Source organism: Asparagus officinalis, chromosome 9 (assembly GCF_001876935.1).
Source record: "Asparagus officinalis chromosome 9, Aspof.V1, whole genome shotgun sequence".
In the NCBI taxonomy this organism is placed as follows: Eukaryota; Viridiplantae; Streptophyta; class Magnoliopsida; order Asparagales; family Asparagaceae; genus Asparagus; species Asparagus officinalis.
The window spans coordinates 53211343-53226635 of NC_033802.1; the positions used below are offsets into that span (position 1 = coordinate 53211343).

At 38.9% G+C, this 15293-nt stretch overlaps 1 protein-coding gene across 1 annotated transcript; it reads left to right on the forward strand.

Moving 5' to 3' along the window:
- On the forward strand, window positions 1802–9273 carry LOC109824675. Its single transcript, XM_020391311.1, has 2 exons — window positions 1802–2655; window positions 9022–9273. The coding sequence occupies exon 1, from the start codon at window positions 1814–1816 to the stop codon at window positions 2357–2359; it is 546 nt and encodes a 181-aa protein (XP_020246900.1). The 5' UTR covers window positions 1802–1813; the 3' UTR covers window positions 2360–2655; window positions 9022–9273.

Genomic DNA, 15293 nt, shown 5'->3' on the forward strand with positions numbered 1-15293 from the left:
CATGAGGGTTTCCTTGTTTGGATTATTTCGCTCGACGTACTACGTCTCGTGTTGTAGGTTTCTAAATATTAATTCTATATAGATTTGGGGAAAATGATATAGGTATATTATGCTTAATAGATAGAGCCTCCACTATATCTAGTAGCCCTCCTCGGGGGCGGATGGAGGTAATCTTGCTAGCGCTTTGACGCTCTTGTTGTTGTTTTTTTTTTAAACTTTCAGGCGGCTCAGAGCATCGGAGAGTCGCAGGATGACGGAGTTCTTGCATAGTCGCCGTCGCATATTTTTTTACTAGTATGGACTCCTCAGTAGTATTATTCAGTTATTTGAGTTTGTACTCATATTGTTAAGGCATGTTGCATTAGTATGATTTCTAGTTAATCCATATTGAGACATGTCATGTTATTTCAGACTCCAGATGTATATCAGTTGTATTTCAGTTTATTCTAGTCGAGACATGATATCATTATGAGATATTTCTTTCTGCATCATGTCTATTGCATTTTTATTTCCCTTATTTGCCTGTTTTGTACCTTGACTTCTACTTGATTCTACTAGAGGATATTACTGTAATTGGTAAAACATGTTATTGCACAGTGGAGGTGCATGATAGGTTTGACATCTCTGGATTCACCTTGGACTGCAGCCAAGTGTGAAAACAGGGGCGCCACAGTTGGTATCAGAGCTCTAGTTCCAGTATCCTTAGGATCATATTGTGTCGGGTCGTGGAGCTAGAATAGTGTTTCTTAGGTTTCATGTATAGAGTCTGATAAGAATTTCCTAGAATGAGTGAGGAAGATATACGTGTATATCTTAAAATTTTGGAAATTTTTTTATGACTACCTTACTTTGATCTAAAAGTATTTTCATGAATAGTTTATAATGACTTGTTTGTCACTAAGTATTATATATGTTTTCACCTGAGGTCTCAATATTGTGTCTTATAGACCATCTTCCTGAACTTTAGATGGCGGGACAAGGACGCGGACGTGGTAGGCCTCGTACCAGTAGAGCAGAGCCAGCGCGCACCAGTCCTACACGCCCGTACAGCTCCACCCGACCCTCGTTCTCACCATCCCCACTCTCCCCCCAGCCAGCCCAGCTACGCCGTCCATACCCTACAACCCTTACACAGCACGCAGGTCCACCTCTCCCGCCTCTCGCCTACACAGCGCCCGCACCTCAGCGCCAGCAAGTCGCCCACCCCTCCTAGGACCGCTAGCTCCGCCTCCCTACTTCCATCTTCTCAGATACCCTACGCGAGACCCTCCATGACACCCCTGTCAGTAGCATGTTGGTGAGCACCTCACAGGACCAGGTGCCTTAACGATCATGTCCTAGCCAGTTACATACGTCACCTACCCACTTAGTGCAATCCCAGTCATTCACATTAGACCGACACCCCCAGTAGCTTACACCTAGGGGTTCTTACCGCCACCACCCTCGGGCCAGGCTTGCGCAGCACGGCCCAGACTATCAGTAGACTACTTGCCCTCCACTTTAGTTGGAGCCTATCCCATCCATCCTCCCCGTTACCTGCCGTACCAGACATGAGCCCCTCCCGCACACACAATTTCCAGGCCGCGCACCATTCCACGATCTCCGCTCTGCAGCTATAACGTGAAGACAGACCTCCCAGTTCGCACATCATTCCTCTAACCTCATTATCGAATCTCGCGACTCTTCACGTCTCGCAGCAAGCCAAATCTTACGCACTTCTTTCCCTGCAGTCTCTACCGACAAGTCTGCGGTGACTGCCGAGAAGTCCACAATCTTTGGTACATCTCTGCTTCAGTTTACCCCGGATCATTGGATGACGCTCACTTGGGAGGACTTCGTGTATTTCTTTAATGAGCAGTATATCTCTCCCGTGGCACGTGCTGGGAAAGAACTTGAGCTGTCCAGACTGACGCAGGGAGGCATGACAGTAGCAGACTACGAGAGCAGGTTCATGAGCCTACTTCACTTCACGGGCATGTGGCAGACCAGAGATCACCAGTCACTGATGTTTCTAGCGGGGCTCCGTCCTAGCCTCCGCCGCTACCTCGTTTCCAAAAGGTTTCATTCAGTTCGAGAGGTAGCTGATGCCGCCATTTCTCAGGAGATAGAGACGGCCATGTTCCAGAAAGACAAGGAAGGAAATGCTAAGCCAGGGCAACAGAATGACAAGGGTAAGAGAAAGAGACCTTTCACCGGGCCTGGAGGGCCCCAAAAGCGAGGTAAGGATTTCCAGCACCACCAGCAGGGTCAATTCAAGAGAAGACCACCTCATGATCAGAGGGGGCAGCAGCAGTACAAATTACAGGGAACATGCCACAACTGTCAGAAGTTTGGGCACAGAGCAGCAGAAGTGCCGTAGCGCACAAAGAGGAGGCTAGCAGCAGGGTCGAGGACACGGTCAGCAGCAGAACCGTGGTCAGAGTCAGCAGTAACAGCAGGACCGCGGCTACGACCAACAGCAGCGGAGGATAAAGGCACCACCTGTAGTTCCGAGGATTAAGGGGCCAGCAGGCCAATTCCATGCTATCCAGGAGGTTCATAAGGGACAGATGGTCCCGTACGTTCCACCCCCAGCAGTTCAGCAGTCGTCAGCCACAGGCAGAGTTTATGCGGTCGTAGCACGTGATCAGGGTGCGAGCGGAGCCATAGTGGAAGGTATCTTTCTTGTAAATTCCTTTCCGGCTCGGATCTTGTTCGATTCTGGAGCTTCGCATTCTTTTATTTCTCATACCTTCATGGATAGGCTTAAGCTAGTTGCACATCCTTTAGATGTACCACTATCCGTCGCTACTCCTTTAGGGGAGATATCTTTATTGGAGAGTATCTGTAGGAGTTGTGTCATCAGTTTAGATGAGTCCGAGTTTCTCATAGATCTGATCGTGTTGCGTATGTCGGATTTTGATGTCATTCTTGGTATGGATTGGCTTTCATCCTACCATGTCAGTATCAACTATTTTACTAAGACAGTCATCTTGTGGGCATCCGATGGGTCTGAGTTGATCGTAGCGACCTCACAGGGCAACCAGCTTGCAGAGTCATTTCTGGCATACATCGAGGAAGTGATGCTACGGGATCATAGTGCCAATTTATGCGAGACTAGAGTCGTCACAGATTATCAGGATGTCTTTCAGGATATACCTGAGTTACCTCCTGTGAGAGAGGTTGAGTTCTGCATCGAGTTGCAGCCGAGCACAGCACCGATATCCCGAGCACCCTATCGTATGGCACCTGCTGAGATGAGGGAGCTACAGACCCAGTTGGATGAGTTATTATCTCAGGGTTTTATTCGTCAGAGTTATTCTCCGTGGGGAGCACCGGTCCTATTCGTGAAGAAGAAGGACGGTAGTATGCGATTATGTATTGATTATCGTGAGTTGAACAAGGTCACCATCCGGAATAGGTACCCATTACCGAGGATTGACGACCTGATCGACCAGCTACAGGGAGCGCATTATTTCTCGAAGATTGATCTTTGTTCTGGCTATCATCAGTTGCGGGTTCGGGAGATGGATATTCCCAAGACCTCCTTTCTGACTCGATATGGGTCATTCGAGTTTCTTGTCATGCCATTTGGACTGACCAATGCACCTGCGGTATTCATGGATTTGATGAACCGGGTTTTTCGTCCATATTTGGACCAATTCGTGATTGTATTTATCAACGATATCCTTATCTATTCGAGATCGGAGGTAGAGCACGAGCAACATCTACGATTAGCATTACAGACTTTGCGGGAGCATCAATTATACGCTAAGTTCAGCAAATATGAGTTTTGGCTTTCTGAGGTCAGGTTTCTTAGCCACGTCATCAGCGGAGAGGGCATAGCAGTAGATCCAGCTAAGGTTACAGCAGTACGTGATTGGGAGCCGCCTAAGACGGTTACCGAGATTCGTAGCTTCTTGGGTTTAGCCGGCTATTACAGGAAGTTTATTCAGGACTTCTCGAAGATTGCCACACCACTTACACGCCTTACGAAAAAGGGTGTACAGTTTATTTGGGGCACGGAGTGTCAGAAGGCCTTTGATACCTTAAAGACCAAGTTGACTACAGCACCAGTGTTGACTATTCCGAGAAGTGATAGAACATTTGTTGTCTACACAGATGCGTCGTTAGCGGGCCTAGGAGGCGTTTTGATGCAGACCCAGAGAGTAGTAGCTTATGCCTCTCGACAGTTGAGGACGCATGAGAAGAACTATCCCACGCACGATTTGGAATTAGCAGAAGTGGTCTTCGCACTGAAGATATGGAGACATTACCTTTATGGGGTATAGTTCGAGTTATTCATAGACCACCAGAGTCTGAAGTACCTATTTTCTCAGAAGGAACTCAACCAGATGCAAGGATGATGGGTCAAGTTCATCAAGGATTACGAGTTCACGATTTAGTATCATCCGGGGAAGGCTAACGTCGTGGCGGATGCTTTGAGCAGGAAGCGTCGATATCGGGTTGCGGCTTTGAGGTGCTCGTTGTACCGAGACCTTTACACTCTTAGCCAGTTTGATTTTAGGCCAAAGATCGACGGGAGCAACGCATTTTTAGGAGCTATGTCAGTACAGCCATCTTGGAGTGATAGAGTGGTCGGAGCCCAGTTAGAGGACTCTTGGATTCAAACCTGAAAGGGGGAGATTTCTAAGGAGCCCAAAGCCGATTGGACCGTTGGAGCAGACGGAGGTCTTCGTATGAAAGGTCGATTAGTTATACCAGCTAGTGCAGAGCTGAAGAAGGAGTTGCTTGATGAGGCGCATCGTTCCAGGTACACAGTGCATCCAGGCACAACAAAGATGTACGAGGACCTGAAGAGACACTTTTGGTGGAGTGGTATGCGTAGGGAAATAGCAGAATATGTTGCTAAATGTTTTACCTGTCAGCAGGTGAAAGCAGAACACCAGAGACCAGCAGGTACTCTACAGCCTTTACCCATTCTGGAATGGAAATGGGTGGATATCTCCATGGATTTCATTGTGGGGTTACCGAGGTTAAAGAAAGGGAATGATTCCATTTGGGTGGTAGTTGATCGGTTGACAAAATCAGCACATTTTATACCAGTGAGGACTACCTACACCGCCGAGACTTATGCAAGGATCTTCATTCAGGAGATAGTTTGATTACACGGAGTTCTTGAGACAATCATGTCGGATCGAGGCTCAGTTTTCACTTCGCATTTTTGGAGGAGCTTCCAGGATTCATTCGACAGCAGATTATCATACAGCAGTGTGTTTCACCCACAAACAGATGGGGAGACAGAGAGAGTGAACCAAGTTTTGGAGGACATGTTGCGGGCTTGCATTCTAGACTTTCAGGGTAGTTGGGAGGATCACATTCCTTTGGTCGAGTTCGCTTATAACAACAGTTATCAAGCGACGATTGGTATGGCTCCGTATGAGGCATTGTATGGGAGACCCTACAGATCCCCGATTTGTTGGGCGGAGCCGGAGGATAACCTATTACTTGGGTCAGAGCTGGTGAGACAGACTACGGAGAAGGTAGCATTAATTAGAGAGCGTATTCTTACCGCTCAGAGTCGACAAAAGAGCTACGCGGATCAGAGGCGACGACCTTTGGAGTTTCAGGTTGGAGATTTTGTCATGTTGAAGGTATCACCTATGAAGGGCGTTCAGCAATTCGGCAGACGGGGAAAACTTGCCCCGATATATGTTGGACCATTCAGGATTATCGAGCGTGTTGGAGCGGTTTCATATAGACTAGATCTTCCAGCATCGATGGCAAGTGTGCACGATGTATTTCATGTGTCGATGCTCAAGAAGATATAGACTAGATCTTCCAGCATCGATGGCAAGTGTGCACGATGTATTTCATGTGTCGATGCTCAAGAAGTACCTACGTGACGAGGAGCAGCAGAGGGTGATTGATACACCTGAGATCGAGATTCAGGCAGATTTATCCACCATTGAGGTACCAATTTGCATCCTTGCCAGAGAGGAAAAGAGACTAAGGAATAAGGTCATCCCCTTCGTGAAAGTTTAGTGGAACCGGAAAGGAGCTGAGGAGGCTTCTTGGGAGCGCGAAGAGGACATGCATCGCGACTACCCACACCTGTTTGAGCAGGTAAATTGATTTAATAATGATTTGCGTTTTGCTTATGATTTATCTCTTTGGCCATATTTACTTTTAATGCTAGAATGTGAATATTAATATTTAGCTTCTAATCTTTCGGAACACATGGTATATATATGGGGGGTTCCTTGCTTGGATTATTCCCCCAACATACTTTTTTGGTATTATTAATCTCTAAGATACATTTGTGAAATTTCAAGGACGAGATTCTTTTAAGGGGGGAAGAATGTAAAACCCCGTAAAATTGAATATTTTATGATAAACAATAATACTAATTTTTTATGATGATAAATATCATATTTTGATATTTGAGTATGTTAGAAATTGATTTGAGATCAATTCAATTTATATACGTGAATATACGAGTGCAAATGCAAATCTGGTGAAAAGACCAGTTAAGAGTTTATGTATTTTACACACTGATACAGTTAGAATCTGAAAAAACTCAAAATATTAAAGTTGTAGGTCTTTTCGACAGCTTTCCAACAAATCTTAATTCATCTCATTCCAATGTTGGATGAGAACGTTATAGCCAAAATACATAACTTATATATATGTATAATATACTATAACGTATTTTACTGTGTGTACAACACTGTAGCATAAACGAAATTTTTCTCTTCGGCACTGCATACCAAGGCGTTGGTACAGCTAAGAAGCACTGTAGCAGTGGTTACTGTAGCATACAAACGGAGAATACTGTATCATACTGTACCTGAATTTCTGCAGGTTTGTTTTCGTTGCTTTTTCATTGATTTTGAATCCAATTTTAGTCGTTTTTTATGCTGAATTTCTGCAGGTTTGTTTTCGTTGCTTTTTCATTGATTTTGAATCCAATTTTAGTCGTTTTTTATTTGTAAAAAATTTTGTGTAAATATATTACACCTGTATGAAGACTAATACCAGTAATTTGGGTGTGTGTGGGCACCTCCTTTGATTTAAAATTCAAAGAAAACAAAGTTATGTGAATGATTGTACCACAAAAGAAAAACAATTGCATTTTTTTTCTTTAAAAGCCAATGGTACTAAAATGTCATTTTTTTGAGAAACTAAAGACTAAGATTCAGTTCCCAGACTCAGTCTTCATCTCTCTTTTTCTCTGTCAAAGAAAATGACCCCAAACCAAGTATCAAGCCTTCAAAACCCTCCACAAAGAATTACGTGAGTTACAGAGCCTATCTCTCCAAACCCAACAATAAGCTTCAGAGAGTTCCTGTGACGTTTGTGAGAGGAAACATAGAGTTTCTTGTGGCGTTTGAAGAGAGGAAACAGGGGATATCAAATTGCAGCGAAGGGGGGATCTCGTACAAACTTTCGTTTGGGGATTATCAGCGACATCGAGGCAAGATTATCTCCTACCCAAACCTTTCCTGTAATTTAGTTGAAATTATAAGAAGTTTAAAAATGAGATTTATCATGCTTAAAGCTTAACTGTGATGTTAAAAACTTGATTTTTGATGATAAATCCTAGTACTGAAATTTTGTTAATCATGATGTTTTTAGAACTGAATATTTTATTTTTTTATTGTTGGATTTAGATATATGATCATGATCATTAGGATAAATATTAATTTCCTTTATATATGAGAAATTTAAAAGATTTACAAATGATATATTTTCTGTAGAAAACGGCAGCACGTACATGATCTTTAACTGAAAATTTGAGATAGAAAATGAACATCAAATTTAACTAAACTAGTGTCAAATGAAAGATATGTGAATCTAGTTTCTAAAACAGAAAACAAATCTTAAAAATAGTTTGTATAGAGAAATATATACTCTTTTTATTAACGACATGTCATGCAGAAAACTGCTGCACGTGTATGCAACTTCAACTGAAATCTGGTACTGAAATTGAACTTCAAACTGAACCAAACTAGTGCCAATTGAAAGATGTGTGAATCTAGTTTTTAAAACCGAAAATCTTTCCTAAGAATAGTTTTCCCAGAAAAATATTAGCTCATTTTACTAACCATAGCGCTGATCATTTTTCTGGGCAGTTTGGCCCAGTTTCTTTTTTTCTAGAGATTGTTTGCGCTGTTTTGAGATGTTTTCACGGAGTTTGAGTCGCTCGATTGTTACACTTATTATCATGAATATGTAGTAATATATATGTCAGTATCCCTAGGGGATTATGAAAAAAAAAATTGTTACAATTAAACTTTTGAGTGAGCGGGTTAATACATCGCAAATGAGACAGTGATGAATTTCACTCCACTACACATATTTGTTTATCCGCACGAGCGTACGAAGAGGTCGATAAACCTATGATATTTGTTTATCCGCACGAGCATGAGAAGAGGTAAATGAACCTATGACACTTGTTTATCCGCATGATAGTGCGCTGGGGTCGATGGACCTGTGTTTATTATCCGCATGATAGTGCGCTGGGATCGATGGATCTATGTTTATTATCCGCATGATAGTGCGCTGAGGTCAGTGAACCTATGTCTTTGTTTACGTATAGATTGTGTAGGAATTGATATTTCTGTCCTGTTGATTTACACAGGAACACAATAATATTACAAACGGATTTATCTGAGTGTTTGGCGGATGCCAAAAGTGACATCGACTCATTGTTGAGATATTTGACGATTGAGATGCATTGATACATATGTTTATCATGATGTTTACTTTCTAGTTATATTTCGTTTGCTTAGTCCGGGATTAATATTTAGTTATCTACAATTTGAGACACACAGTATATACGTGAGGGTTTCCTTGTTTGGATTATTTCGCTCGACGTACTACGTCTCGTGTTGTAGGTTTCTAAATATTAATTCTATATAGATTCGGGGAAAATGATATAGGTATACTATGCTTAATAGATAGAGCCTCCACTATATCTAGTAGCCCATCCCCGGGGGCGGATGGAGGTAATCTTACTAGCACTCTGACGCTCTTGTCGTTGTTTTTTTTTCTTTTTTATTTTATTTTAACTTTCAGGCGGCTCAGAGCATCGGAGAGTCGTAGGATGACAGAGTTCTTGCATAGTCGCCGTCGCATATTTTTTTACTAGTATGGACTCCACAGTAGTATTATTCAGTCATTTGAGTTTGTACTCATATTGTTAAGGCATGTTGCATTAGTACGATTTCTAGTTAATCCATGTTGAGACATGTCATGTTATTTCAGACTCCAGATGTATATCAGTTGTATTTCAATTTATTCTAGTCGAGACATGATATCATTATGAGATATTTCTTTCTGCATCATGTCTATTGTATTTTTATTTCTCTTATTTGCCTGTTTTGTACCTTCACATCTACTTGATTCTACTAGAGGATATTACTGTGATTGGTGAAATATGTTATTGCACAGTGGAGGTGCATGACAGGTTTGACATCTCTGGGTTCACCTTGGACTGCAGCCAAGTGTGGAAATTGCACAGTGGAGGTGCATGACAGGTTTGACATCTCTGGGTTCACCTTGGACTGCAGCCAAGTGTGGAAACAGGGGTGCCACAACTGAATAATGGGGCGAGTCTGGAAGATAAATCAACAGCTATATCTGATCACATGAACATGGACTTCCCCATCCCAACTCTTCTCGTTTATTTCTAAGTCAACCATAATCCTCATTGAAACTCGGGTTCACCACCTAAACTCGGTCAACACACCCACATATGTCACTAGGTCTATTCATGACGCACGAGGTCACTAAGTCATGAACTACTAAGGTTCTCAATCACAACAAGGAGATAATAAATAAAACTAATTCCATACAACAATATCATGGCATATCGAATAATCAAAATTAATAAGTATAAATCATAAACAGCGTCTGCATAATTCAGAAGAATAATTTTTTTCCAAATTAATTCATTTTAAATTATTTATCTTATCTGTTAATCTACAAATAATTCATTTTCTAAAATAAATTCCTTTAAATTATTATAATTATCTAAAAATTATTCTTTTATCGAACTAAATTCTTTTAATTCATAATAATTATCAAAAATATAATTCTTTTGCCGAACAAATTCTCATAATTTACTATAACTCTTCTGAAAATATTATTCTTCATATTAATATAAATTATTTAATATTAATCATCAACCAATCCCACACAGATGATTATAACACAAATTAATACGCAGATAATTCATAACAAGTATAAAATTCTAAGTAATGACAAGATGAGCAAGGGATCTTGCCTCAGGTATGTCGAATGAATCGACGTCGACGGCACGGATCTGATCTGAGTGCGAGTGGAATGTGGCAGCAAACTTAGGTTGTCGTTGTTGGTCGGCGGGTGGTGGAGATCTAGCGGGGAGGGACGTCATCGGAGGTGGCTACATGTGGCGACTACGACGAACGGGAGCGGGGCTGTCGGACTGGCATCGGCGTGGTCAGATCTGGTGGTGTAAGGCGACGCAGGACGTAGACACTGTAAAGGTTTAGGCCGGGGAGGGCTGACGGCCAGCAGGAGGAGAGTCTCGATGAAGCGCGGCCTGGTGAGCTCTGGCGGTGGCACGGTGGACAGGGGGCGACGGGGTTCTGGAGGCCGATCTAAGTCGGGGGCTCGCTGGTACGATTGGCGAAGCGCTGAGTGGTGGAGGCGATCGGGGCGCGGTGTCAGGAGAGAGGGTGGAACGGCCTGGAAGTGGCGGCGACGGAGCTGGTGTCGCCGTTTGTGGTGCTTCGGAGGCGGTCGGCACGGCTGACAACAGGGAGTGAAGTTGGAGGATGTGGCACGGAGTTGAGGCAGGCGGCTTGGAGGTGCAGAGGAGGAGAGAGGGGACACGAGGAGGTGGCCGCGGTGGCCTGCGAGCGGGTTTGTCGTGTGCATGGTCGGCGTTGGTGGCCGGACGGGATCAGAGGCCGCGCGACGGTTATTGATCTGCGGATGTAGGTGGCTCGGAGGAGGAGAAGAGGGAGATGATGATGATGGCGGCTGAGGATGTTCACATGAAAAGAAAAAAAGAAAATAATATTTATATACAGGGTTAGGGTTAGGACTTTAATGAAAATAAATTAAAATAAATAATTACTGATATTTAAAAATCAAAATAATTACGGAATAATTATCTAAAAAAAACGTACATGTGCTATTACAATAGTTAATACGAAATAGTCGAAATATACTCATATTGTACACTTAAACGAGAATAATTAATAATAAAATTATATTTACATATTTTTAAAATCAAATAATTATGGGATAATTATATACACAGTAAAATGTATCAGTTATGCTAATACGACAGGTAACATGCAACAGTAAAAATAATACAACAAATTATACAAATAATACATAATTAATAATACAACGTATTATATAAAAATATACGTAATAATAATAATAATACCACGTATTATTCAAAATGATACGTAATAGTATCGGTAACACAACGGATAATTTCTAAAAATATTTACAGCACTAAATAAATTTATAAATATTTAAATCATTTAAATAAATATAAAACTTTGACTTTAAATCATAAAAAAGTGTAGAAATTCGAGAAAATATAAATGCTATTTTAAAAAAATAAAAAAAATTATTTTAACTAGTATCAAAATTCATGATCCTTACATTCCATTCCCCTTAAAACAAATTCTACCCTTGGAATTTAAAATAAGATATGCACGATATCATATAGTAATTTTGTAGAGCAAGATAATACATATAATAGCTGATAATAGGAAGTAAAAACATGTCAATAATGGTCTAATTTTGTAGAGCAAGATAATACATATAATAGCTGATAATAGGAAGTAAAAACATGTCAATAATGGTCGTAGATAAAAGACATAAAAAATATATGCAACAACCATGTAATTATGTATTCAAAATATTTACACAATGAACACAATATTAAAATATACCAATAACAATTATATCATTATACCCATTAGAATAACCAAATATGATACAAAAACTATAAAACCAATATACATAAAGAATAAACATAATACAACATATGAACTGCCATGTAATAATATCCAAAATAATAATCAATTATGGACATAATCAGTTAACTAAAACAGTAATACAGAGACTTGTGTATAAAAAAAATTAATAAATACATTAATTGAAATAATTAATGAATAGGTAATAAAATACAATATTAAAGTAAAATATACACAACCTAACAAAAGAAAAACAACTAATAACCACAACAAAATATCTACAATGTGCAAAATCTATAACTAAGTTGTATAAACTTATAACACTCATTTTACATCCTAAATAAACTATGAAACTACTGATGAAACGTAAAAGAAATAACTATGTTAACTAATAATAAAAATATAACCCAAATATTACAAATAAACTAATAAATTAATAAAATTAAAGACAATAAAAACACATACAAGAAAAATATATAACTTGATAAATAACCAAATAATAATGATAACAAAACGCATACATAAAAGGTAAAATGTGACCAAAATTATGTGGTAACACACACAACAGACATGTATAAGTAATATGTACACTACGTAGGATTAATAAAACAAATGCAACATAAAATAAAAACAACTACACCATAACGTGACTACTAACAAAAATTGTAGCAAAGCATAATAAATACTAAATCATAATAAGTATAGCAATACACAAATTGAAACGTGAAAAAACATGAGTAAGAATACACTGCATAAAATATAAAACTCACTAACTACAAAAATATTTTGACTAAATACGTAATCATAATACAATATATAAAAACACAAAAATCAAAGCTAAAAAACATACACATTGTAACATCCTTTAATAACCTTATACACAAACTATAAAGTCATAACACCACACACTCACACCAAAAAATAACAACTCATATTCAAAGAAAAATATAAGAATAAAATGATATTGATATAATATGATCTACGAAAAAATATAAAAAATAAGAGAAACAAAACAGAAGAGTAACATGATGTAAAATAACACAAGTCAAAATAATAAAAAATACCAATCTGACAAAAAAAACATAATTGAAGGACTCAAGGCATTAAAATAAGTAACGAATAAATTGACAGTATAAAACTCAAAATAAATTAGCACATACAAAAAAATCATAGAATACACCGAAACATAAATGCTTACTAAAAATACTGACACTCACAACGTACTACTAGATAAAGAAGTATAATATATAAAAACAAAAACTATGAAAGGTAAAATAGGTATATAAGCAAATAAAACATAAGAAGAGCATAATTACGTATAATAAAACTCTGATATATTATAGATAAATATGGTTACACAGTTGATACTAGAAATAATAAACTTATTAAAAAAACGAACTACATATATTAATCTAGAATATAAGTAAATGATAGATAGTATGACAGAAAAGCGTGCACATACACAATATAACTATGCAAAAGTATAATTAAATACAAGAAAATAATCTGAATATCAGATATGCTATGTAATGTGTATTTGAAATCTAGAGCAATACGAAACACTTATTGATATGATTTAAAAAATTGAAAATATATAAGTAATGATTTATATTTTTAATAAAAAACATATAATATAACACTATGTGTGATACATAAAATAATATAATAAATAATGCAAAAATTATACAATCGAACGATATATATAAGTTAAATCAAAGAAATATAGTTGTAAAAATAATAACACATATAATAACGACCAGCACGAGGATAGAGGAGTTATACAAAGATAGGGTAATCGAGAAGCGATGAGACAAGAATCGTGGAAAACTCCGGAGTCAAAGAGTGATAAGATAGGAACGAAACGAGATCTATTAAGAAAATAGAAGAATGGCTCAAGATTAGTCTTACGGATGAAATATGTTATGCATCTAAACTGTCCACTATATTCTTACTAGTGAGGACTTAGGACCGTGACCAGGACCGTGACCTGCATGGGCCACCACTAAAACCTGTCACGCCCCACTTCTCAGAATACCCGGGAATCGGAACATGAACAAGACCGCGACGTATTAGATTGAGAAGAATTATATACTATTACTTTTTCTTTTCTTTTCTTCTCAATCCAATACGCTAAGCATCTAGAGATAAATACAATGCGAAGTCACAAGTCCCCGATCACAATCAGTAAGAATATAATAGACAAACTCAGAATAAAAATATCATATCATAAATAGGATAACATCTGAGATATAATATTTGGGTCAAAGATGTCCTTATACAAAACCTGAACAAAGGAATACTGGAGAAAATAAAATCAAATGATCAAGCGGAAAAGGAAATGCTACAAAAGCAAACAGAAAGAAATAACTAAGCTTAGTTCTTCTTCTGCTCTGTCCGCTAGGCACAACTGCTGAGAATACTCGGGCTCTAACGCATCTCCAACCTGAACCTGTTCTTCCTCTAAGTCTAACGTACACCAGAGAAAACAGGTGTACGTCAGCATGCATGGCACACGGCAAGACCCCACAAAAGGAAATAGAACAAACGAAAACCAAAGCGGAAAAACGTACGATAATAGAAATGACAAATGGACGTGCAACTAGAAATTCTACAAATTCAACACGCAAATTCACTTCTAAAACCTAATAAACATAAAGCATCCAAAATCGATCATGTAATGAGGTCATGCAGCTATCGATAAGACTAATCATCCAAGTAACAGAGGCATACACTAGATGCAATTAATACTTAAAAATCTACAACATGAGACGTAGTACGTCGAGCGAAATAATCTAAATAAGAAAACCCTCATGAATATACCATATGTCTCAAATTGTAGATAATTAAATATTAACCCCGATCTATGTATGAAAAGAAACACAACTGCCCTACATCTCACAAGAATCCATAATCACCTTATATAATAATGTCATGTAACTAGCCATCCTAAAAACTTAATGGTCCACATCTCACAAAGAGTCAACGTTCATATTACCGGATAACTAACTGTTCACAAATCCTCTACGTGCACCCAATACGCCGCTACACTAGATCGGTCAGAGGGCTACATGTAATCAGATTTCAACCTGGTTCGAACTCAAGCTAAACTCGGGTGAATATCAAATTCATGGACCAAAGTGACTACACTGGCTTTATTTTGACCCAACAAACTAAACCCAAGCTACACTGGATCATTGGGCGAGCCTGGAAGATACATCAACAGCTATATTCGATCATATGAACATGGACTTCCCCGTCCTAACTCTTCCTATTTTCTAAGTCAACTATAATCCTCATTGAAACTTGGGTTCACAACCTAAACTCAGTCAACACACACACATGTCACTAAGTCTGTTCATGATGCAC

Bases quoted from the DNA above. Each gene is read 5' to 3' on its own strand.
- LOC109824675 (XM_020391311.1), top strand. From the start codon at position 1,814: ATGACGCTCACTTGGGAGGACTTCGTGTATTTCTTTAATGAGCAGTAT.